The 26188-nt window shown below is 37.9% G+C and overlaps 1 protein-coding gene, 1 long non-coding RNA gene and 1 pseudogene across 3 annotated transcripts in view; 1 reads left to right on the plus strand and 2 right to left on the minus strand.

Moving 5' to 3' along the window:
* ETFA (electron transfer flavoprotein subunit alpha) overlaps positions 1 to 26188 on the plus strand; it is a 77641-nt gene that overhangs the window by 2709 nt on the left and 48744 nt on the right. For both annotated transcript variants that reach the window (XR_012022994.1, XM_072809839.1), the window contains exons 2-8: positions 11819 to 11965; positions 14321 to 14402; positions 14505 to 14587; positions 20741 to 20840; positions 22066 to 22176; positions 22807 to 22908; positions 23247 to 23315. Coding sequence is in view for 1 of the 2 variants with exons in the window: in XM_072809839.1 (XP_072665940.1) it covers positions 11819 to 11965; positions 14321 to 14402; positions 14505 to 14587; positions 20741 to 20840; positions 22066 to 22176; positions 22807 to 22908; positions 23247 to 23315 (694 nt within the window). In the remaining variant the exon portion in view is untranslated. The remainder of the gene's footprint in view (positions 1 to 11818; positions 11966 to 14320; positions 14403 to 14504; positions 14588 to 20740; positions 20841 to 22065; positions 22177 to 22806; positions 22909 to 23246; positions 23316 to 26188) is intronic.
* Positions 606 to 19957, minus strand: LOC140623364 (uncharacterized). Its single transcript, XR_012022996.1, has 3 exons — positions 19879 to 19957; positions 2133 to 2257; positions 606 to 766 (listed from the first exon to the last, which is right to left on the minus strand). It is a non-coding gene; the product is annotated as an uncharacterized lncRNA (long non-coding RNA).
* On the minus strand, positions 17133 to 18119 carry LOC140623363 (non-structural maintenance of chromosomes element 4 homolog A pseudogene; annotated as a pseudogene).

Genomic DNA, 26188 nt, shown 5'->3' on the forward strand with positions numbered 1-26188 from the left:
TTTATGGCAGTTTTTCTCTCAGTTTGGTTTAGGGTAGTCCAGGATTGTGCCTTGCATTTAGTTTTCATGTCTCTTTAGTCTTTGTTAGAAAAGCCCCTCAGCCTTTCTTTGGCTTTGATGGCATTGACATTTTTGAAGAATATAGGTCTTCTTTTTTGTCCCAGATTGAGGTTCATCTGGTATTTCCTCATGAGTCTCACAGAAGTGATATGTGTTCTCAGTGCATCATGCTAGGAAGCTCATAATGTTGATTTATCCCATTATTGGTGATGTTAACTATACTTGGCTAAAGTTATCAGGTTTTTCCACTCTCAAGTTACTACTTCTCCCTTATGATTTTTACTTTTTTTATTTTTTTAGTTTTTTAAATTTTTATTTATTTATGATAGAGGCAGAGACATAGGCAGAGGGGGAAGCAGGCTCCATGCACCGGGAGCCCGACGTGGGATTCGATCCCAGGTCTCCAGGATCATGCCCTGGGCTAAAAGCAGGCGCTAAACTGCTGCGCCACCCAGGGATCCCCTCCCTTTATGATTTTTAAATAACTTGTAGGGAGATATATATTTAAAAAAATTTTTTTTTAAATTTTATTTATGGTAGTCACACACACACACACACACACACACACACACAGAGGCAGAGACATAGGCAGAGGGAGAAGCAGGCTCCATTCACCGGGAGCCTGTCGTGGGATTCGATCCTGGATCTCCAGGATCGCACCCTGGGCCAAAGGCAGGCGCTAAACCTCTGCGCCACCCAGGGATCCCTGTAGGGAGATATATTGAGATTATGTGAGTCTCCTCTTTCTCATCAGACTTCCACCCACTAGTCTTAACATAATATTGATGTTAAGAGAAATTATTACTGTGATGTAAAATGGTAATTTTCTAATTCCATCATTCCTTCTGTATTAGCATTCTATTATAAGGAAGATTTCTTTCTTATTTATCATGCATTCTTTATTTAGTAGGTTATAATCCATTAGTATCTTACATTTTCTTTAAAACATTTACTTTTTATTTTAGAGAGAGAGAGAATGCTCACACCCGTACGAGGGTTGGGGGAGTGGGCAAAGGAAGAGGGAGAGAATCCTCAAGCAGATTCCCGGCCGAGTGTAGAGCCTGACATAGGGCTTGGTCCCGGCTGAGAGCATGACCTGAGCCAAAATCAAAAGCTGGCCAGGTCACTGAGCCACACAGGCACCCTTTGATGCTTTCAGGTTGTCCTGTATTTCTAAAGTGAGCATCCCTCCTGGCTTCCATTTACTTATAATGATGTGGGAAACAAAGGCAGAAGAAAAGAAATTTCTTTATTGCCTACAGCCCACTGACAAGTTCTTGAAACAGGTAGAGTGACCTTCACTTTAGGAAGTCAGCTGCCTCTATGTTAATACTTTGTTAAGGGCAAAAGGCAATCTTAGATTAACATTATCCTGACCTCCAGTATCCTATAAATCTTCTTTAACATGTAAAAATTCCTTTGGAAGCTTCCTTTATTTCTACTCCCAGGATACATGTTAGCAATCATCCTCCAAGAATATGGCCTACTGATATACATCTGAGGGGTCTTATGACTAAGGTTTTACAAGACAGTAATAAATGGCTTTTTCCCAACAGTAGCTGGCCCCCCTCAAGGTCCTGAAAACTTTGCTTTCAAAGTTCCTTAGAGACTTACCCCTTCCCTAACCCTCTCTCAACTTGAAAGTACATAATCAGTCACCCGTCAAAACCGCAGCATAGGTCTTTCTGCCCACCCGTCCTGTCCCTGTGCTATAATAAAAATCACCTTTTTTCACTGAAGACAGGTCTAGAATTTTTTCTTGGCCATTGGCTCTGAACCCCAACATTTATATATCAACGATGTCATAAACCCAAATAGTTTATCTGAAATCCCTACTCTTGAAATTTAAAAAGATTTCTTCCATAGCTAACCATGAGTTATTTAGGAGGATATATTTTCACAAAACTATATTTTTAATAATAGATTAAAGTGAATCTATTGAAAAATTATATTGAACTCTTACCGTGTATATAGTTAACTGCACACTTAAAAATGATTAAGATGATAAATTTTCTAGGTGTTATTTACTACAGTTAAAAAAAAAAAAGTAAAATGTAAAGTAAATGACTTGCATTTGGTATCCAGGTTCTGTTTCCAGTATTGACCTGATTTGTGCCCTTGAGCAAAGTCTTTCCTCTTTGGGGGGCTCTTCAATGTCGTCTGTTCAGTGAAGGTGGTATTCTACATCTACAGTAAGCTGGAGAACGCAGTAAGAGGAAAATAGGTATTTGCAATTAGTTAACATTCTCCTGGGGAAATTAATCTGAATTATGAGTATTGTTTTATATTCATTTGCATTTGAAATTGATTTGTTGACTAATAAGATACCAAAGAAATATTTTATGCGGAGAGTGAAGCAACCCTTTTCAAGGGCATTTGAATATTCCTGTTTTTATATTCACTGCCAGACGGGAAAGAGTAATAATCATAATTCAGATGCTGTGAAACTGGTGTGAAGGAACATGACATTTTTCAGAGTCCATGCCCTGTCACTGACAAATGAGCTTGAACTCTGTAATTTGCATGCAAATTTTAATTTCTTTTGAAAGAAGAAAGGGAGCCAATTTTGATGGGGTTCTAAAAGATTTATTGTATAAGGTGAATTCTGTAGAATTATGCTGCCTGCCAATGTGTCTACTAAGGGTCTTGTCTGTTTTTAAAGTGAATGAAGTTGAGTATATTTTTAATATTATAATCAATGTCATACGACGTTTCTAGTCATGATTAAAAGTTACCATATTTTATTACTAAAGAGGTTAAAGTAAGTTATTTAGTTTAAGTACATAAATGTAATATACATTTTATTATTACAAAATGTACGGTAGAGTAGGGATAGGTGGCTTTAATTACATATTTATTTTTTGCTTTAGAACTTGGAAAGTCCTCCCCCCCAGATTTTATTTATTTGAGGGAGAGTGAGCATGAGTGAGGGGTGGGGTGGGATAGGGGCAGAGGGGAGAGGGAGAAGCAGCTCCCCTGTGAGCAGGGAGCCTGATGCTGATCTCCAGGGCTTCTTGTGGGATCAGCTATCTTTGTTGTGACTGCATAGTAATCTTGGAGCTTAGCTTCTTCCACTGCCCAGGCCTGTTTCCTTGATGCCTCACAGATGCTGTTTCTAGTACTCCCCAATAAACTTCTTGTACAGTCACAAGTCACACACACAAAAGGAAGTGTAAGTATAAGATGGCAACAGGCATTTAAAGCATCCACTGTCTAGCTGTGTTCATTCTTGGAAGAATTAAGACAACAGTCTTTTTGATTTTCTGTGGCTTAGATGAGCAACCTTGGGGAAAGGCAGATCTAGAGTCTTAAAATTGCTTTCTATATTTCAGTGTATAGAAGTATTTAAAGGATGTTTTTTAAAGCAACAGATTTTTTTTTTAAATAGACTATTTGGGGGAGCAATTTTAGGTTCACAGCAAAATTGAGCAGAAAGTACAGAGAGTTTCCGTATGTACCCCCCCCCCCCCACCTGTCCTCACCTTCCCCACCCTCCCCAGCCTCTCTATCAGGGACCTACACCAGAGTGATAACATTTGTTCCAGTGGATGAATCCATATTGACATTATCACCCATATCCATAGTTTACATTAGGACACAGTTACATTACATATTTATATAGTTCACTCTTAGTATTCTATATTCTATGGGTTTTGACAAATGGACAGTGGCATGTATCCACCATTATATTAAATACAGAGCAGTTTCACTGCCTTGAAATATACCAGGCTCTGCTTCTTGCCTCTCAGTTCCTGCCCTGAACCCTGCAGCTGCTGATCTTTTCACTGTTGCTACAGCTTTGCTACAGCTTTGCCTTTCCAGCGTGTTAAGTGGAACTATATAGTATGTAGCCTTTTCATAGCCTGATAGCACCTTTTTTTCCCCTTCTTTTTAAAGTGCTGCATATTCTGTTCCCTGGATGAATTACAGTTTATCCAGTTACCTACTGAAGGACATTTTGGCTGCTACCAAGTTTTGGCAGTTATGAGTAAAGCTGCTGTAGATATCCATGTGCAGGATTTTGTGTGTAAATAAGTTTCAAAACTCCTCATTTGAGGAGTATGACTATTGGATTGTATGACAAGATTTGAGAATGGCAGCTTTTTTGAGAAGCTGCCACATTGTCTTCCAAAGTGGCTGTACAATTTTTAATTTCCACCAGAGTTCCTATTGCTCCATATCCTCACCAGCATGTGGTGGTGTCAGCGTTTTGGATTTTCACTATTCTAATAGGTATGCAGTAGTATTTCAGTTTTGTTTTAATTTGCAGTTCCCTCATGATACATGATGTTGAACATCTTTACATGTGCTTATTTACCATCCGCATATCTTCTTTGGTGAGGTGTCTCTGTTCAGATCTTTTGCCTTGTATTGGGTAGCAAAGTTAACTAGTCTAAGGAGACCCAAGAAACCTTTTATACGTAGCTGACTTTTATCAAGAATTTGTGTTCCGGCCACTTTTCCCGTATTTCAATTCTCACAACTCTGTGAGGTTATCATCATCATCATCATTTCATCTCTATTTTATGATCAGGGAACTGAGACACAGAGACGTTACAGTGGAGGTGGAAGTCTAAAGCCAGGCAGGGTGGCTCCAGAGCCTGTACTCTTTACTACTGCACTGTACTAAGGCTTCTTGGAAAGATTGGCATTTAAGCAGAAAACTTTTTTTTTTTTTAATATTTTTTTTCAATTTTTATTTATTTATGATAGTCACAGAGAGAGAGAGAGAGAGAGGCAGAGACACAGGCCGAGGGAGAAGCAGGCTCCATGCACCGGGAGCCCGATGTGGGATTCGATCCCGGGTCTCCAGGATCGCGCCCTGGGCCAAAGGCAGGTGCCAAACCGCTGCGCCACCCAGGGATCCCTAAGCAGAAAACTTAAGGATGATTGACTGGAAGCGAATCAGGTAACAGAGGAAGAGGTCCTCTAGGTAGACGGAACAATATGAGGGAAGGCTTGGGGTCAGAGAGAGCAGGGCAAGTTCAAATATCTGAAAATAAGGTGTAAATGGAGAGAGAAATATATGGCTAGAGAGGTAGATCACACCATAAAATAAATGCCTGGTAAGCCAACCTAAAAAGAGCTTACTAATCCTAATGGGGCAGGAAGCAATTGATATGTTTTAAGCAGGGGAATAATGTGCTAGAGTTGTGTCATGGAAAGATCAGTGGGAGAAATGGATTGGGGCAGGGGGGGAAAGCTGGGTTGGGAGATGTTTGGAGTGATCTAGGAGAGGGATAATCAACTGCAACAGGTGGTGGCATTGATGATGGAGAGAAGTGAATGGATTTAGGAGATACTATATTTAGAAGGGGAGAATTGTTAGGACTTTAGCAGTTGATTGGATGTGAGGGTTGAGAAGAAACCCTCTGAATGTGACTCTCAGATCATGGTTTGGGCAGCTTGTTAGAGAGTGGTGCATCCCCTGAAGAATTCTGGAGAAGCAGTGTGGTAAGGGGTTAGAGGATCAGGGGAAAGAGGAGTTAAGATTTTGATCTGCTTAGTTGGAGAGTGTTTGAGAAGTTAGGCAAGTTAAGCAGTTGGATGTACAGAAGTAACTTAATTTTAGGTCCAGCGCTTGGGAACAAGATTTAATATCTCTTTCCTCCAATATATACATGATTCTTTTTATAGGTGATAAATTATAAATTAAGCCATGGCAATGAGAATAGTCAATAATTTTGAATATTCTGAGAGAATAAGTAAGGTGAAGCCTGAAAAGTATCTATTGGTAATTTTGGTGTGAATTGGAATGGAAGGTGGGGCTGTGGGTTTTTAATTTTGGCTTCTTTAAAATTGGGAGAGCCTCAAACATGTTTAAATGTTGATGGGAAGGAGCCCTGGAAAATGGGAGAGGTTGGAGATCTTGCTGAGAGATTAGAAAGAATTCTGCTAGATTTGAGAGGACAGACTTGAGAGCCCAGATAAAGTGATCTGTAGCAGCTTCCATTTTGATAGGACAGGGGTGGGAATTTCTGTTGGATATCAGGAAGGCGAAGCAGGTCCCCTCTAATGGCTTCAGTTTTCATTGTTGAATAAAATAGAAAATGAAGCTCTCAGGGTAGGAAGCATACTCTGTTGGCATTTGACAAACATCAGAAGGGGATATTTGACACAGTTGCCCTGGCGAGTGAGAGTACCAACAGGGATAGCATCGTGACATTGTCAGGCAGTTTTGAGGGCCCACATAAGGTCAGGGACCCAGAACTTACGGTGACTGAAGCCTGCGTTAAGTTATTTAACTGTTTGGAAGAGGTTGGGATTCCTTTTTGGGCTGTTACCTTATTAAGTCCTTCAATAGTTCTCTTTAAATGTTTAATAATTTGGCTCCCTTTTCTCCATAAAAAAGAGGGCCTTAAAGTGTACAGATGCAGTGGATCATGAGATAATAAAATGTAACTTTTGTTTAAAAACCTTTTCAGTAATGGATCTGTACTTTTTGAATCTTTAGTGGCATCTATACCACTCCTCTACCTAAAGTAGGATTTTAAGGCTGTAGAATTTTTAGACCTGGAAAAGAGGGCTTTGGCATCTTTTTTGTTTGTTTCTTTTTTGAGCAGTGCTATTTTTTTAAAAAGATTTTGTTTGTTTATTCATGAGAGACACAAAGAGGCAGAGATGTAGGCAGAAGGAGAAGTAGACTCCCCTCGGGGAGCCCGATGCGGGATCACGCCCTGAGCTGAAGGTAGATGCTCAGCCGCTGAGCCCACCCAGGTGTCCCTGAGCAGTGCTAGTTTTTAAAAATCAGGAAAATATCTGCTAAGTGAAATCTTATAGGAGTGACCCATATACCGGTTTTCCCTGAAGCTTTCCTATACAACCTTTCATGAGGTTTTCGCTTCACAGTTGAAGAAGCAATTGCCATTAACTTATAAAATTTTTGAAGTGTTCTCAGACCCAAAGATAACCTCTCTTAGGCTTTTCTTTTTTTCTTTTTTTAATATATATTTTTTAAAATTTTTATTTATTTATGATAGTCACAGAGAGAGAAACAGAGGCAGAGACACAGGCAGAGAGAGAAGCAGGCTCCATGCACCAGGAGCCCGACGTGGGAATCGATCCTGGGTCTCCAGGATCGCGCCCTAGGCCAAAGGCAGGCGCCAAACCACTGCGCCACCCAGGGATCCCTTTTTTTTTTTTTTTTAATATATTTTTTAAAAATTTTTATTTATTTATGATAGTCACAGAGAGAGAAACAGAGGCAGAGACACAGGCAGAGAGAGAATCTTAGGCTTTTCTGATATGATAGGACATGTCTTGTTAATGAATGCACAAAATAAATAGAGATAAATCACAGATGCCCACACAGTTCAAAGCTATGGTAGCTTGACTGCTGAGTGTAGTTTCAGGGAAAGAGCTTGATGGTGCCACTCTCACTGCTTTGGAGTGCACAATGCTTCAGGGTACAGCTGGCTGCAAAACAAATGTAATGCTGTTTTTGCTTTTCACTTTTTTCATAAAAAAGAAAATCCTCTTCAGATTTCTTTTGGTTAGTGAAAATAGGTAGGTCTTCCATAAAAGTGAAATGGCATAAAATGAACTTTTGAAAAGCTAGGGATATGTATATAAAACAGCTTAAAAGTGATGGTACTTTGATGTGAGCTAGTAATTAAAAACTCAGAATCTGGAGTCTGCTTACACATTTTTAAAAAATTACTTATTTGGGAGAGAAGAGCATGTGCATATGTGAGCGAGGATGAGTGGGAATAGGGGCAGGAGGAGAGAAATTCTCAAGCAGACTCCCCTTTGTGGGGCTGGATCCCGGGACCCTGAGATTATGACATGAACCAAAATCAAGAGCCAGCTGTTTAACTTGACTCCTTAACAACATGGATTTGAACTGTACCAGTCCACTTGCATGTGAAATTTTTTTTTTTTTTTGGATAGAGTGCAATACTATAAATATTTTCTTATCTAATGATTTTATTTTCTCTAGCTTACTTTATTGTAATAATATAGCATGTAATACCTATAACCTACAAAATATGTGTTAATCGACTATTAATGTTATTGGGAAGGCTTCTGGTCAACAATAGGGTATTAGTTTTCGGGGAGTCAAAAGTTACATGTAGATTCTTGACTGTATCAAGGGTCAGTACTCTACTCCCCATGTTGTTCCACGGTCAGCTCTCTCACTGTATATTTTGGTGTAGTTAATTTGGTTAAAGCAAAGCTGAGGAGCCATTCTGGCAACCCTGCTTGTCTGAGCTTTACTTTATCCTATGTGGTGGTTCCTGAGGTGTGCCTCCCTGGAACCCTTAGACATCTATGGAATGTAGTTTGAAGTCCTTTGAACTAGTTCATCTCCCTCAATTTGCAGATAAAGAAACTGGGCTCTAGATTGAGGCATAACATTTTAAAAGCTACAGACCAATTTCTCTTGCTACACACAACTATTATTGCTGAATTAAGCCACATAACCATGTTTAGGTGCCGAAGCTTCTCTTTAGGTGGTATCTGAGGAATAAAAGGTAGAACTGAGTTAGAAAGAAGCTCAGTATTAAAAACTATACGGAGTCAGTTGGTAAAGTATATAGAGTGCCTGTATGGTGTATATAGTAATTAGTAAAGATTAATCAGGTAGATGAACCAAGTGGATTCTTACGAATATTTTGTTGTTGTTGTTTACTCTTATAATTTTGAATGGTCTTTTAATAAGAATATACAGTATCCCCCCTAGAAGCTCTAAAAAGCTTGATGATTCCTTGGGAGAACTGCCTAATTGTCTTATGATAGAACTATAATTTATGGCAAATATGGGCCTTCTGCCACCAAATCTTGGATTTATTCTTCAGATAGTGATGGAAATCTCATAATTTTTATGGTAAATGGTGTGTGAAACATCACAATATGGTGTCTGATATATATTGGTAATAAGTAGTTTATTACTGGCAATTCTTGTGAAATGTGATTTAAATAATAAATTAGGCCATTGAGTCTTTATTAGAGTTCATTGCAAGATACTGTGCTCTTCTGATTAAAAAGAAGAGAAAGTACTACATATTTCTACAGATGTAGATTTTAAAAAGTTGTATTAGATTCTTTGATGAATAGGCACGGTATTTCTAAGAACTTTGATTCCATCTCAAGAATTGTGACCTGTTGTGAATTGCTACAACTTTCTGGAGAACAGTTTGTGTCAGTATTAAAACCTTTAAAAATGTGCCTGTTTCTTGATCTAACACCAATTAGAGCAATTTGTCATAAGAAAAGAATCATACGATATGCATACTTTAACCACCTCCTGTAAGAAAGCAGTTTTATTGTAAAAAAAAAAAAAAAGTTATACAAGCAAGTACGTGATCTGGCAGCAACAAAAGTCTCATTTCTTCCTCCTTCTTTGCTTCCTTTGAGTAAACATAAAGGGAGGAAAAAGACAAATGCCATCCATGGTATATAATGCAGTGATTCCTTCCTCTGGCATATCCCTAGAGTCTCTGGTCCCCAGCTCTGGGATTGGTGCATCAAAGATAGAGATGATTAAGAGGACTGAGGAGGAGGTTGAGGATGAACTGATACAGGTAGGAAGCTTAGGGGAAGAAGGGTCCCTATAGCTTGTTGAAGGTTCCATTGAATCTAGCTTAGTCTTCTATGGAGTCAGAGCAGCTAAGGTCTAGCCAGCTTCCAATCAGAAGGTTTTGCTAGAATAAAACATTCTCGTTTGTTGAGGATGAGTGCAAAGATTTAGTTATGAGGATGATCTTCTCTGCATTGCTTGTTTTTTTAAATGTACTTTATTACTATTTTTTAAAGTAATCTCTACACCCAGTGTGGAGCTCAAACCACAACCCTGAGATCAAGAATCACACGCTCCACTGACTGAGCCAGCCAGGTGCCCCTGTGTTGTTTATAATAATAAAAAGCTACTAATTACCAAATATATTAAAGGACTGGCAAAACTGGTATATTCATATACTTCACCAATACAAAGGTGAAGAATATTAAAATATAGCAGCTGGTATGTACAGTATAGTAATGAAAATGAAAAAATATGTATTTTGAAAATTTAATTGTGTAATGAGCATTTTAAATTTGTGAATTATACAAATATATGTACATTATAATTTGTAAATATCCAGCTCTGGGTATAAATTTTAAACCATGCTTTCCTCACTCCAACTCCAGATCAAAGATTTTTGTTGAAGTAAGCCATATAGCTGTGCCATTTGATCCTCAATGGCTCTTTTTCTCATTTCTCATTGTGATTTTTCACAAGGATAGTTCCAGAATTTTATTATTCCGTCACAGCTATGGTGCCCTTCCTCATGTTTTCACTAGACAGGAACACCTGAACTTCTTCCCTTCTTCCTTTTGATTTTATAATTCATGATCTGGAACCCCCCAGCATTTTGTATTTCTTCATTAATTGAAAAACTGTTCCCATAATTGTATGTAAGCAAATCTTATTTCCCTTAAAATCTTTGAGTACGGTGACCATTCTTGTTCATCTTTGTGTTCCTGGTGTTTGAAATTCTTCCAGATGACCTTGAACTATTTATTAGTGGTCTCTTGATAGTCAACAGTAGATACAGATGGGTCCTGGTTGGTTTCAAGATACGGTTTTGCAAGCTTCTTTTTTGAATTCAGAAACATGTTTAAACAATTGAAACCCAGCAAGATTACTATGTGGTGTTGTATTTTAAAGACATATTTACATTATCAGTTACTTGGGTGTTGAATATATTATGCCTGAAACAATAGAAAGCAGCTTTAGTAATTGATTTCAAACCCATTATTTCTGGATATACTGTATCTTTAGCAGTTTTGCTGCAAGTGAATGTACTTGGTAATAGTTGGATTCCTCATTCTTAATAGGTTCCACTTAAGAATTTTATATTTATTTTATTTTTATTGTTTTTGAGAGGGAGCGAAAGCACACATGCCTGAGTGGGGATGGGGGTGAGGGGCAGAGGGGGAGAGAGAGAGAGAGAGAGAGAATCTCGAGCAGGCTCCACACTCAGCGCAGAGTCTGAAATGGGGCCCAATCTCATGACTGAGATCGTGACCTGGGCGGAAATCAAGAGTTGCATGCTTAACCAACTGAGCCACCCAGGCCACCCCTCGAACTGAGGATTTTATTTATTTATTAGCACGAGTGGCAAAGCGGGACGGAGGGAGAGGGAGGAGCAGACTCCCTGCTGAAAAGGGAGCCTGACAAGGGGCTCCATCCCAGGACCCTGGGATCATGACTTGAGCTGAAGGCAGACGCTTAACTGACTGGGCCACCCAGGCGCCCCTCTACTTAAGAATTTTAATTTAGATGTAGTTAGCGATTTCTCATTGAGCATACAATATTCAGAAGCTTAGATTAGTGGGAGCAATTAAATTTTTCTGACAATACAAATTTGTGTTTTCTCTTTTTTATTTATTTTTTTTTTTATTTTTATTTTTTTAAAGATTTTATTTATTCATGATAGTCACAGAGAGAGAGAGAGAGAGAGGCAGAGACACAGGCAGAGGGAGAAGCAGGCTCCATGCACCGGGAGCCCGATGTGGGACCCGATCCCGGGTCTCCAGGATCGCGCCCTGGGCCAAAGGCAGGCGCCAAACCGCAGCGCCACCCAGGGATCCCTGTTTTCTCTTTTTTAGGAAAGAATATTAGTAATAGAAAATAGACACAAATAGCTTAATTTTTGCCATTAAGGAAGTACTTTATGAATACATTTATAGAACTGAGTGTTGTGTACAGTTGTTTTTTTAAAGCACACGTGCTTAACAATTAGAGGTAAACCTTTTCTTTTTTTTTTCCTTTTAGGCCTCACTGCTACGATTTCAGAGTACCCTGGTAATAGCCGAGCATGCAAATGATACCCTAGCACCCATTACATTAAATACCATCACTGCAGCCAAACATCTTGGAGGTGAAGTGTCTTGCTTAGTAGCTGGAACCAAATGTGACAAGGTGAGAAATTTTTAAGGTCAACCATAGCAAATATAATCTCCATCAAGAGACAGGGAAAGATGGCAACAGAGAATTATGCTGAGGACTGTAACCCAAACTGGGCACTAATCCTCATTAAATGGCCAATGTCACAGTCATTACTACATGTGAAAAAGGAACTAAAAGGTTTGCTCACTAAGCAATTCTGTCTTTTGAAATGAGGTAAAATACTTGATTTAGTTCCACTGGCACCATCATGTGCCATCAGGTACCAAGTAGAATGATAATATTTGAGTTTGAGGTTAATAGCCGATCCCTTTTGTGTATTGATGAATATACTAGCTAATTGCTTTTAATTCCTGAAAGTGGTAAATCTGCACAAAGTATCATCGGTACTAATTTTTACTTGGTGTAAGAATTCACAGGTAAGTATTATGCTTTTCAAACTGTAGCTGTTACTAAAAGATTATTTCATTTTCGTTGTTGAGGAAATGAGATAACAGCTTTGTAAACTAACCCTTTAGAAGGGTGCTATAATACGATTTGCAGGATTCGTACCACTGGGCATGGAATCATGCTTCAATTCAGTTGAATCACCAGTTCTCTCCTGTACCACACAGGAGTTGCCAGGTGTGCAGTTGGGGACTTGAACCTCAGAGGAAGAAATCTGGAAAGAGTATGTTTCTTTTTAGAGGATTTTATTTTTTATTAAATGGCATTGCCTCAGAACATGTGGTATAATGCAGATGCAGAATGCTGGCGTCACTACTATCTTACGTGAAATCAGTATCTTGAAAGAATGTACTCTAGCAGGTTTGGGGTTAAGTTGTATGGACTTCTTTACCTAAATCCTGCTAACAACTATAGCATCTTTTATTTATTTGATAGTAACCACGATGTATGATGACATGAGTAAGCTTTTTTTGGTTGCCCTGCTTTTAGATTTAATGTAAGTTCTGGGTTTGGTTATTTGACTGTGATTTTAAATAAATATTCAGATATTTTAAAAATATTTGAAATGCTATTTTATTTACACTATTTTGAGAAAAATCAAAGCAGAAATAATTTTCTCTTTAGTTACAATCTTACTGGTTTGTCACATTCTAATCTGAAAGAAAAAAAGTACCTGTATAAGGAGACTTTTAATAGCCTAAGCAGATTTCAGTTTTATGTTTTTTTGGTAGCTATTTATCGTAAGTAGCAAGTGATTTTTCTATGTAGTGCCAGAATTTTTTGCTGGTAAAAAAGATCATTTTGATAGAAGACAGTGTGCCAGTGAATACTTGGTGCAGCAGAGGTACTTTTGCAACCTCGGAAACAGTGAATATTCTTGCAGCCTTTCTTTCCATTGAAGGAGGCAGGAGGCACAGCTTTTTATGCCTGCTCATCGGGGAATTGGCATGGAGGTAAAGAAGAAGACAGAAGACCATGATGTGATGTTTCTGTCTCTGCTAAAGCAGAAGCCAGTCTTGCTGTAATTTAGAGAATTAAAAGGGGGCATTCCTATTTTTTTTTTTTACATTTTTTAAATTCAATTTGCCCACATGTAGTATGACACTCAGTGTTCATCCCATCAAGTGCCCTCCTCAGTGCCTGTTGCCCAGTTACCCCCCACCAACCTCCCCTTCTGCAACCCTTTGTTTCAAAAGGGGAAATTCTGCTTGCCTTCTGTATATAGGAAATCTGAGTAAACAAAAAGCTTTCTCAGAACTTCATTTTGATTCCACACAGGAAAAATGAGAAATTAAAATAAAAATTATTTTGCTTTATTATAGATACATACATGTAACTCGGCAGGAAATTAGAAGTTGACAATGGACCATCATAAGATTTTTCTATTGCCTAAATTCACTAATTTTAATACCAGCAGAAATTACTATTGCCAAATAAAGTGCAGTGGCCTGTAAACCAGTGTTGTTAAGTCCTGTTCTTTACGTCTAGGAGGCCCATTGGCTGTGTTATTGTGTGTGTGTATGAGAGAACCTAACCATTGCCTCATTTTCACTGTTTCTTTTCTTTTTTTTTTTTTTCACTGTTTCTAAAATGATGAATTTACCGTTGCATTTAATGAGAGGTAAAAAGTACAATTTATAACTAAATTTGAATAGAGAGCTGCGCTAGTTTTGGCTTATCAGTTAATACTTTTTTTTTTTTTTCCAAGGCAGGAATTTTTGTTTAGGGTCAATTGGTAGTAAGATTAATTAGCCTAAGTTTTTTTTTTTTAATTAAATAATTTTCTTTTTTCCCCTAAGTCCTTTTTCTGATAAGAACGATTTCTGTAGTTGGCCATTAATATCTTATGCTCTGTTGATTTTTGTAGTGGTGGCTCTATTTATATTTTTCTCTTAGATAATTAAAAAACTCTTTTAATTATAGGTGGCACAAGATCTCTGCAAAGTAGCAGGTGTAGCCAAAGTTCTGGTGGCCCAGCATGATACATACAAAGGCCTCCTTCCAGGTGAGATTTTCCAGTGGAAAAAGTTTAGTATCTAAAGTATGCTTAAATATAAGAATATGAAAATATTATGAAATGTGTTTATAAAATGTGTTTAATTCTCAGAGGAACTGACGCCATTGATTTTGGCAACTCAGAAGCAGTTCAGTTACACACACATCTGTGCTGGAGCATCTGCCTTTGGAAAGGTGAGAAGATCGAGAATGTGGATGGAATCTGATGTCATTATTTTGATGGGTTAGATTTCATTGTGTTGAAAATGTGCAACAGACTCTGTTTAGATAGCTAATCCTGGCTTTCTGAATTAATATGATAGTTTTGCTAAAATCCTTTTAAGTCTTTCTTACAATTTTTGTAAAGATGCAATCTTTTCAAATTTTTCAGATTTTATCACAGAGACAACTCTATTCTTTCAAGATTTTGTCATAATTTACTAGAACGCCACTTCCAGATTTTCAAATTTTCTCATTGAGAAAACTCTAGGATATTTTTAAAAATTACTTTTTTTGAAAACAGTGTTGAACTGTGTGCATGTGAATGTCATTTATAGTGGTAACCCATCTTAAGCAATGGTTTATTTAAGTGGTTGATGGGCCAAATTCTATCTACTTGGGGAATTTGGAAGGGCTGTGTAGTAGTTGAAAACATCATTAGGGATCCCTGGGTGGCGCAGCGGTTTAGCACCTGCCTTTGGCCCAGGGCGCGATCCTGGAGACCCGGGATCGAATCCCACGTCGGGCTCCCGGTGCATGGAGCCTGCTTCTCCCTCTGCCTGTGTCTCTGCCTCTCTCTCTCTCTCTGACTATCATAAATAAATAAAAATTAAAAAAAAAAAAAAAAGAAAACATCATTAGTGTAAAGAAAGCTGTAATCTGATGCACATTGTGATATGTCTGGAGAAAGAATTATCAGATGATTATCTGCATGAAGTTTTTTAAAAAAAGAGAGAAAGTAAGGGGAGCCCAAGAGAATTTGTCAGTGGGTTGTTCTTGCTTTCTGTGGACTTGGGTATTCTAGCTCCCTTTTCTTTTTACCCATTCTTAATAAGCTGCAGGTTTTAGTTTTACTTTTAAAGATTATAAATTAGGTTGTACACAAATACGTTTGTATTATAAAGGATACAATATAGATAGTAATATGCAGAGCAAGGTATCAAATTCCCCTTTTCTTCCCAACTGCCTCTTCCTAATTCAGAAGTATAGGTGTTAACAAATTGTACATTCTTTTAGTCTTCTTGCTGTGGATTTTGAAATTATAATACCCACACAAATCTTTTTTTTTACTCCTAAAATATATTAACATATCATGAATTGTTTTGTGACTGGTGGTTTTTACTTAAGAATGTATCTTGAAAATATTTGCTCATGTCCGTCTCATTTTCTATGGCCATATAGCTTTTAGCTGTACATCTTTTTAGCCAAAGATGGACAGTTTAGGTTGTTTCTAATTTTTTACATTTATAAACCTGCTACAAAGGAAGAGTCCTTATACATACATCCTTATATACATATGCTGCTATTTACTTAAAATAGAGCTCTAGAAGTGTAATAGTTGGGTCAAAGACTGTGTGCTTTTAAAATTTTGATATATATTGCTAATTGCTGTCTTAAGAGGAGGTCTCAGGTTACATTCCATTAGTCGCATAAGAGAGTACCTTGCCAACATCTGGTATTTAAAATTTTAACATTTTCCCCTCAATCTGATGGGTAAAAAACTCTATCTTTTTAAATTTTGCATTTATCTGATCATGAGATCAAATATCTTTTCATATAGTTATGGTTTTTATTTCTTCTTTGAGTTTTCTCAATTTGACTTTTTTTCCTTTTACTATAATAATTCTGATGTAATTGATTTTAAAATATGAGTTTGAGGAATAAGGTATAATATCTTAAATCACTAATCATGTTGAGTGATGATAACTGTGAGCTTCCAAGACATTGATCTCTTCTCTTACAAATGAGTAGTGTTAGGGAATATTTATTTGTGATGTGGTATTGCTTCTAGATATGAATCACTGCAAACCATGTAGAGAACTTGCAGAATAACTCCTGTAAATTGCTGTAGTTTGTTTTTTACCTTTAGAATTATCAATTTGAACTCACTAAATTTTTTCTTTTAAAGTTAACAGAATTTCTAGGCAGTAACGATACTCAGTCTACAATGTAAATTCATGAGTTTAATGAACAATTATCCTTTTATTATTAGGTTGTCATATTACAGACTATCATAAAGTTTTGGTTTTTTTAATACTATTTAGTAACTGATAAGTAAAATGGCTCCATAGACCTATATGACCTTCGGCTAGTCATTTTACCTTCCTGAAGTCTGTTTTTCCTTATATGTAAAATGATGCAGTTTGACCAAGTGATATCCAAGGTCTACCAAGTAGAGATGTTAAAAAAAAAAGGGAATGCGTTTCCAGAGTAAGGGTTGCCCTTACTCTGGAGAAGATTAAGTTAGAGGATTAACATCCAACTTTCTATTATAGATGCGCATTGAACTAAATGATCTTTGTGGACTGTTCTGAGAGTTTTGATTCTGTGCTAGATGATTTAACCGATTTCATGAGTCTTGAGTTTGTGTTGACAATTCTTTTAAAAGATTATTAACCAAGAAAGGATGTTTGTTGCATCTCATTAGCTAGATTTTAATAGTCTGACTTTTTTTTTTTATGGCAGTGAATTTCCTTTAATCAAAGACAACCATGACAAATTCATTAACTATCAAAAGCTACAGTTTACTAAAAACAATGTCTTTAAAAATGTTTAATCATACAATATATACAATACATGCTGCTTCCCTTTTTGGATTTCACTATCCATCTGAGTCCTTTGCTGGCGTCAAGTGCTTAGCCTCTGCTGGCTCTGGCCTGAAGCAATCACAGGCTCTGATATCTCGAAGGTCTTCATATCTCCTCCCAGTCACGGTAGCTCAAAGCTATAATTCCTTGATTCCTAATTTGGGTGTTTTGGTCAATTCCCTCACTTTCTTCATTAATATTAACAGGTTCTATTATTGGTAGTCGGTCTTGGTCAAGCTTTATTCTTGCAAAACCATCCCTTATAATGAAGGAAACATGAAAGATGTTTTCTGCTATTCGGGGGAAAGAATGTGGATCAACCACAAAATTAAAGAACAACATAGGAGTATCGGGATCTTCTCGGAAATATGTCTGCAACAATCCCAAAATTCTTTCCACTTCTTTCTCTGTCACTTCTTGATGTGATTCTTCCATTTCACTTAACTGGTCAGGCATTGTCTTCTATTCTGTCGTGGGACCTTTTCTTGGACGTTCACTTCGTGGCTTTGGCACAGGGAACTCTCCTTGTATTGAACCCAACAGAAGTGGAATGTATGGGTTTTACTAAAGGTGTTTTCTGCTCTTTTGCCTGATATTTTCCAGGAGTCATAGACTATGAATTCAAAATCAGAACTATCTTCATCACGGATGAGTTCTTCAGCTTCTAGTGGATTTACACCCATATGTGTTTGTAGAGTTTCAACATATCTTAACATATCAAATGAGTTCAGATCAGAACGCAGTTGCTTTGCTTTCTCTTTGCCCAAATCTGAAGCCAAAACGAGAAACTGGGCATCTAGGACTGCTTCTCTTGCTCGGGACACTCCATTAAACAGAGTGTTGGCCTCTTCAAGGACCTCTGTTAATTTGTCTCTGGCATTCAGTATATCCTCCCGGTTTTCTCTAAGCTGCAGGAACTCTCAAAGGAGCCCGGCCGCCTCTCGCCTTCACCCAAGGGGCTCCCGGGCTCGTGCAGCCGCAGACGAGCGCTCCTAACGGCGGCTCCCAAACTTTGCAAGCCCGGAGGCCCCGAGAGGGCGAGTGGGGCCGCCCTGAGTTTCCGAGTGGGCGGTGCAGGTGCGGTGCGGCCCGAGGTTTCCGACAGCTCCCCGGTGGCGCGGCCCCTGCCAAGGTTGCACAGCGGGGCCACCCCGCGCGAGCAGACCCAGTGCGGCCGGGCCGCAGGGCCTGCCTAATAGTCTGACTTTAATTGCTGTGTTGTAACATACGAAATGTTTTGAAAACAAGGGTTACATAAGAGTAGCTGGTGTAGTCTCTGAATGGGTTTGGAATGAGAAAGAGTCCGTTAGGTGAAGCTAAGTAATCTGCTCTGTAACAGTCCTTTACCAACTGTGGTTTTGAGTTAGCACCCTTTTATACCGGTATGCTAGAATTTAAAAATCTGTCATCTTTTTGCCTATGAAAAAACACCCTGACAGTTGTTGCCTTTCCTCCCCTGAAACCATGTGGTCAAGCCTGTTTGGATGGCGTAGAGATAGATGATCTACCTTCTCAGGATACTTAAATGAAAGATCAGACCTGGAGAAACATATGCCTCTAAGCATGGTGGCAAATCTTTTTCAAGGTGTGCTGAAATTAAACAAGGGATAATGGAAGTACAAAAGATACTAAGTTTCAAGCAATTTAGAAAGTTTAAGACTATAAAAAGAGACAGACTGTGTTTGTAAAAGAATTTGCTCAGCCAGGTAACAATATTCCAGTAGTATTTCCTGAATAGTTAAAGAAGGTGATTTCAGAAATGACTGCATGAAGCAAGCTTTAAGTACTGTCAAATTTGATTTCTTTTGAAAATAGGTATCTTCTAAAATTCTTATTTACCAAGTTAGAAGTATGTTTAATGGCACTTTGTTTTCCCAAACGCTTTATTTTTTGAGTGATCTTAATTTTTCTCATTGTGATTTTATAAACTGTGGTACTTTTCAGTAGCTCTGTCATGGTTAAAGGAGGCCTGCTATATAATGAAGATAAAAATAAACTGAAAATTAGGAAATCTTTCCTGTTGTAGATATGACAGGTGGAAAATTGACTGAGAACACTTGTTAGTATCAGTATATATAGAACCACTTACTAGATACAGGGTAGGAACACAAGAGGAATAGAAGACACAAACCTCTACCCTGGGGGTGCTTATAAGTTTACTTGAGGATCATTATATAGTATGTATATTAAAATTATTTTAAAACAAACTACATGTTAATGCAATTAAATAGTATAATTGTACATGCTTGTAGGAGGATACAGAATAAAGGAGTAATCTTGGGAGACGTATTAGAGAACAAAGAGTGTTTGGGGACAGAATTCAGGAGAGGAACTTGAACACTGTTGCAGTGAGAGTTTGCTAGAGATGGTGTCATGTACCAAGTTCAGGAGATGCCATGGAGTAAGCTCTGTGTAGAAAGCAGTGTAGAATTCAGCTTTCCATTTGTTTGATAAAAGCAATGTGGGGCGCCTGGGTGGTTCAGTCGGTTAAGGGACTGGCTTAGGCTCAGATCACAATCTCAGGGTCCTGGGATGGAGCCCCCAGCTGGTCTCCCTGCTTGGCAAAGAGTCTACTTCTCATTCTTCCTCTGCCCCCCCTCCGCCCTCCTGGTGGGGGACACGTGTGCGACCTCTCTCAGATAAATAAATCTTAACTTGAAAAAGAAAGCAATACTTAACTTTTTGGATTACATTTAGATGATAGAAACCTTTGAATCCAGAAAGTATGGACATTCTGTCTTCACTAAAATTCTGTTCTAGAGCCCTAGGGTTTAGAATTTTAGACTAAAGGCTAGGAATTCTCTTTCTGTCATTGGTGAGGTGAAGTAACTGAGACCTGGGGATATTGTGGCTTTCCCAGAGATCTCTACTAGTGAGGGCAAAGTTATCACACATACCTATGTCAGAGAGATGTTGTATGCATATACAAGGAAAAGCATTTACATTAATTTTGTTGCTCCCATATGTATTATACAGGCTGTGCTTCACCTTTCTCATTCTTGTTTGTTTTATGGTTACATAGGATTCCATGATATAGATGAGGTATAACTAAGAAGCCTATCCTCTGTTGATGGGTATTTAGGTTAGTTTTGATCTTTTTGATGTAATATTGATTTTTAATAAGACGAAATGTCTGCTTTGAGATATTTTCTTTCATATATATTAAGTAAATATATACATGTATAATATTTTCTAGTACTTGAGAATTTTATTACTCTTTTAAATATTTTTCTGTTTTACCTAAATTCAGTAATCCAAGATGGTCATACTTTGTGAGTGATGTTCATTAAAGCAAATATCGTATCTTATAATTCAACATACTGAGTTAAGATGGTTTATTACTGTATAACTCATAAAACTCTTAATTAATCTCAAAGACTATCCAAAAAGCTTGAAGTTTTGGTATGTCTAAAGATGCATATGAAATAAAAAATATTTGAATTAAAATTTCTACAGAATATGCATTTAGAAAATGTTAGTGTCGATAGTTGATAGCCATCTGTAAGTGTGTATGTGTGTAATTCACTATTTTTGCTTTTAGAACCTTTTGCCCAGAATAGCAGCCAAACTTGATGTTGCCCCAATTTCTGACATCATTGCAATCAAGTCTCCTGACACATTTGTGAGAACTATTTATGCAGGTGAGTACCCAAGGAAAAGAATTAATCAACCTGTTAACTTTTCATGAATTTTAAAAGCAGAAATTAATTTGAAGATAGGATTTTAAACAAGTCATACACTTGCTTTAAATGGACCATCTTAAAGGTTTTTTTTGTTTTTTTTTTTCTTAAAGATTTTATTTATTTATTCATGAGAGACAGAGAGAGGCAGAGACATAGGCAGAGGGAGAGGCAGGCTCCATGTAGGGAGCCCAATGTGGGACTTGATCTCAGGACCCCAGGATCGTGCCCTGTGCTGAAGGCAGATGCTTAACCACTGAGCCACCCAGGCGTCCCTAAGGTTTTTGAGAAAAATCTTAATCTTAGAATTGCTTCTAGACCATGACATGAAATTCTTTTTAATAGATTCAGAGCACAGTTCTTTCTTGCTTATTCAGTTTATAGAGCGATGAGATTTTTCCAGTCATCAATAAAAATTAGATTCATTATTCAATATATTTTGTTAGTGGCACCTGAAGAAGCAAAACTTTAACTTAAAAAAAATATATAGTATTCTTAATCTTCACAGCTTCTACTCCGTTTCCATCTGCATTAGGAAATTCATTTCAGTGTCTCTAGTTGATCTTTTGTAAGCCCACTGGTCCCTAATGGGGCTAGAGAAGGCAGTGAACTCTTTGTTCTTTCTGAGTGCAGTTGTGTGTTTCAATTTAATGGTCAATTCTCAAATTAGATCTTTCATCTTTAGTAGAGTTAGGGGAAATATGGGTGAAGTTTAGGTCACTCTTATGTGATTGCTAATCCATAATAAATGTCTTAAATTCTTTTAAAATCCTGGCATATCACACCTCTTGTTCTTTATGCCCTATCATGTTTTCATTTATTTTCCTCTTTTAGCAAGCCTAGTAGCTGCATTCTCATATTGTTGAGTTACTGACTGTGTTTTTGGAGAAGGAAGCTTTTGTCTATATTCCTTTTAGGAAGAGTATGCCTTATTAGTGTGGCTGCCTAGGTTATTCCAATTTCTTGCTTCCAGGAACCCTTGTCCTACTTTTAAAAATACCCAAGGTTATATACATAACTACTGATACGTTTCTTTAATGTTATTGTACTTTTTCGTGTACTTAGTAGAGGTAGAAAACAACTGGTCCACAGTTATTTATTTCTTCTTTTCATGAAGTAAATTCTGAACCTCAAAGGAATACTTGCCTTCCATGGGTGATTTTTAAAAAATAAATGTGTATTTCAGGCAATGCTATATGTACAGTGAAGTGCGATGAGACCGTGAAGGTGTTTTCTGTCCGAGGAACATCTTTTGAAGCTGCAGCAACAAGTGGAGGTAGTGCCAGTTCAGAAAAGGGTGAGTGTTCATTTGAAGTTTTTTGTTTGGTTTTGTTTCTTGGTTTTTAGTTCACTGATTATATTAGAATAAGAAAAAAAAAAAAAAAAAAAAAGAAGAGATGGCCTCTGGTTAAATTTCTAATGCAGACTGTCTGAGAGCTCAGTCTAAATAATATTTCCAAGCATTCCAAAAATAAGAAATATTTATAATGTGCCTTTATCATATAATTTTTGGTACTAGGATAGATCAAAGGGGTGTTTAGTTTTACTTTCTCTTACTGTTTCCTATTATAATACTTGAGAGACTTGGTATAATAAAAGAATGTAATTACTAGTGAATGTAGAGAGGGTGTTATTCTTTAATATTTATAGATATCTTACTTGGACCTCATAGAGGGTTATTCCAGTTTTATAGATAGACTCAAAATTAAGTAACTTCTCAAAAGACATATAGCTAATGAGGTGAAGGCTGGAATCTAATCCCTTCAATTCTTTCCAAAAAAACAGAGAATAAAATTAGAAGCACAAAAAATTCACAGTAACTAACAAGCTTAAATTTCATGGAATTAATTCTTTATGTGTTTCTCTTAAAAGTTACTGTTACTGAATTTTAACTCCCAGCCATTGTTATCTGTATCAATGTACACAGCATCAAGTACTTCCTCAGTGGGGATAGCAGAATGGCTTGACCAGAAATTAACAAAAAGTGATCGACCAGAGCTAACTGGTGCCAAAGTGGTAGTATCTGGTGGTAAGTGGAATATTGTAATTTATTAATTTTAAAAGATGTTGTATACTTAAAAATACTTTGATTTTATTAGTGTTTATTATAGAGGAGCACAGATATTTTTTTTCAGATGTAAGAAGTAGATAAGTTGCAAGTATTATTCCGATTTTACCAATTAGGAAAATGAAACCATGAGCTTAATAACCTAGTTTGGGCTCTCAGATGCACATCGGTATGGCTAGCACCAGGGGGAGCATGGCACAAGTCATCTCCATAGCTGTATAGAATGGAGTTTATGTTTCCATTATAGATTGGGGTTTATGTTTACTTAATTTGCTGTTTCTTTTTCCCAACTTAATAAGGTCGGGGTTTGAAGAGTGGAGAGAACTTTAAGTTGTTATATGATTTGGCAGATCAACTACATGCTGCAGGTAAAGTTATTTTCTTGAGTAAAAAATTACTCCCTTTTTGTTGGAAGTATTTTTTCTAACTTCATTTATATGTGAGTCACTCAAGGCTGCAGATGAGCTTTATTTGATTTTCAGATTTTCTCTCTGAAATGATTTTTCTTAGTCTCCAGGTAAAGGGTATAGCATTCAGTGCAGAGAGGGTCCCTTGTGCTTTTTTATTGTTTATGTGACACTATATTTGCAAAACCTTTGTTGTTTTTCCATTAAAAAAAAAAATTTAAATGTCAGCTTCAGTACCTACTTCAGATTCAGGAATGCCTTTGTTTTTTCTCTTTATTGGTAGTGTAATATAAATCTCTCATAAAAATAGAAATTAACATTATTTAAAAGTTATAGTTAATCATTTAGAGGAAAGATAGGACGTATTAAAAATGTACTGATGAGAGTGGAATGGTTTTTGAAAAATCAGAATTGGAAATTTTTTTAAATTATAGAACTATTACATGAATATATTCTTTTTACAATGGGGCTCCTGGGGGCGGGGGTCTGCTGGTTAAGCATCCAACTTCTGATTTTGGCTCAGGTCATGATCTCAGGATTGTGAGATCAAGCCTCATGTCAGGCTCCAAGCTGAGCATAGGGTCTGCTTAAGATTTTCATTCTCTCTCTCTCTCTCTCTCTTTCTCCCCCCCCTCCCCCTCTCTCCCTCTCTCTCCCTCCCCCACTCTGCCTCTCTAAAAAAAAAGTCTCCATTCTTTTCTTTCTTCCCCCTTTTAGGAGTTTTGTTGTAACTTTCTAGGTTATGCTTTTGTTTATCTGAATGAAGGCATGGTATTGACTCTATAATCAGATGGTTTTATTTGAGGGTGTTTATTTCATTCATTTATCCTTCTTTTAAGGTTTTTTTTTTTTTTAATTAAAGATTTTACTTATCTATTCATGAGAGACAGAGAGAGAGAAGCAGAGACATAGGCAGAGGGAGAAGCAGGTTCCTCCCGGGGACCCCGATCCTGGGACTCTGGGATCATGTTCTGAGCCAAAGGCAGACGCTCAACTACTGAACCACCCAGGTGTCCCTAAGATTTTATGTTTTTGAGAGAGCAGGAGACACAGAAGGCACAAGTAGGGAGAGGGGCAGAGGGAGAGGGAGAAGCAAGCTCCCCACTGAGCAGGGAGCCTAATGTGGGGGGTCATTCCCACGACCCTGGGATCATGACCTGAACCGAAGGCAGAAGCTTAACTGATTGAGCCACCCAGGTGCCCCTCATTCATATTCTTTTTTTTTTTTTTTTTTTATGATAGTCACAGAGAGAGAGGCAGAGACACAGGCAGAGGGAGAAGCAGACTCCATGCACCGGGAGCCAGATGTGGCATTCGATCCCGGGTCTCCAGGATCGCGCCCTGGGCCAAAGGCAGGCGCCAAACCGCTGCGCCACCCAGGGATCCCCTCATATATTCTTTAATTGAACAAATGTAGGGATCCCTGTGCATGGAGCCTGCTTCTCCCTCTGCCTATGTCTCTGCTTCTCTCTCTCTCTGTGTGACTATCATAAATAAATAAAAATTAAAAAAAAAAATTTGAACAAATGTTTATTGAGTGTCTGCCATATGTCAGGCATTATTTTAGGAACTGGGAAATGGCAGTGAGCAAAAATAAGCAAAGTCTCTGCCTTTGTGGAAGTTAAATTTGTATTTGGGTGAGACTAGACTTGTATTAGTTTCCTGTGGGTACTGTAACAAATTGCTGTAAACTCGGGTGGCTTAAAACAACAGAAAATTAATCCCTTACAGTACTAGAGGCCAGAGTATGTTGAAATTACGGTGTTGGCAGGACCACACTCTGGGAGCAAATCTGTTCATTTACAGTATTTAGAGGCTGCCCCAACATTCCTAGGCATGTGGCTGCATCACTCCAGTCTCTGCCTCTGTCTTCATATCACCTTCTTCTCTGTATATCTGTATCAAATCTCCTTCTGTATCCCTCTTATAAGAATACATGTGATGACATTTAGGGACTACTTAGATAATTGAGGATAAGCACCCTCTCTTAAGATCCTTAACTTTATATCTGCTGCCATGTTGGTAATATAAATTCTGGGGATTAGAAAGTGAATATATCTTCGGAGGGGCCATTTTTCTGCCAACCATAGATACTAAACACAATAAATTAGTAAATAATAAATAAATTAGGATGTTAGAGGGTAAAATGCTATGAAGAGGAGGAGGAGTTTGGAGATGGAGATTTTTCTAGTTGAGTGTGATGGAGTTTGGAGAGGGAGGATGCAGCTTTAAGTAAGATAGTCAGAGGAGGCCTTAAAAAGGAGAACTGAACAAAGGTTTGATGGAGGTGAGGAAGCAAGCCCTGAGGAGATCTGAAAGAGAATGTTTCAGGTAAAGGGACCAGTAAAGTACAAAGAGTCCAACTAAGGGAGAAGTGTGTTTGGTTTATGTGATGAATAGCAAGGAGGCCAGTGTGGCTGGAATGGAAAGTACAAAAAGGGAGAGTAGTAAGAGATACAAGTGGGAGTGATAGACCAGACCACACAGGGCATTGCATGTCTTCGTAGAGAGATTGCTTTTCTCTGGATAAAATGGGAAACCATTGAAAGATTTGAGTAGAAGAGTCACATGACCTGACACTCAAGCTGCGATTTTGAGCATAGAGTGTAGGAGATTACGTGCATTAACAGGAAGATCAATTAGGAGGCTATTTTAATCCTTCAGGTGAGAGATACTAGTGGTTTGGACCAGGTTAGTAGCAGTAGATGTGGGGAGAAGTAGTATTAGGATATATAGTTGAGGGATCCCTGGGTGGTGCAGCGGTTTGGCGCCTGCCTTTGGCCCAGGGCGCGATCCTGGAGACCCGGGATCGAATTCCACGTCGGGCTCCTGGT

The sequence above is a fragment of the Canis lupus genome, chromosome 32 (genome assembly GCF_048164855.1).
Source record: "Canis lupus baileyi chromosome 32, mCanLup2.hap1, whole genome shotgun sequence".
Lineage (NCBI taxonomy): Eukaryota > Metazoa > Chordata > Mammalia > Carnivora > Canidae > Canis > Canis lupus.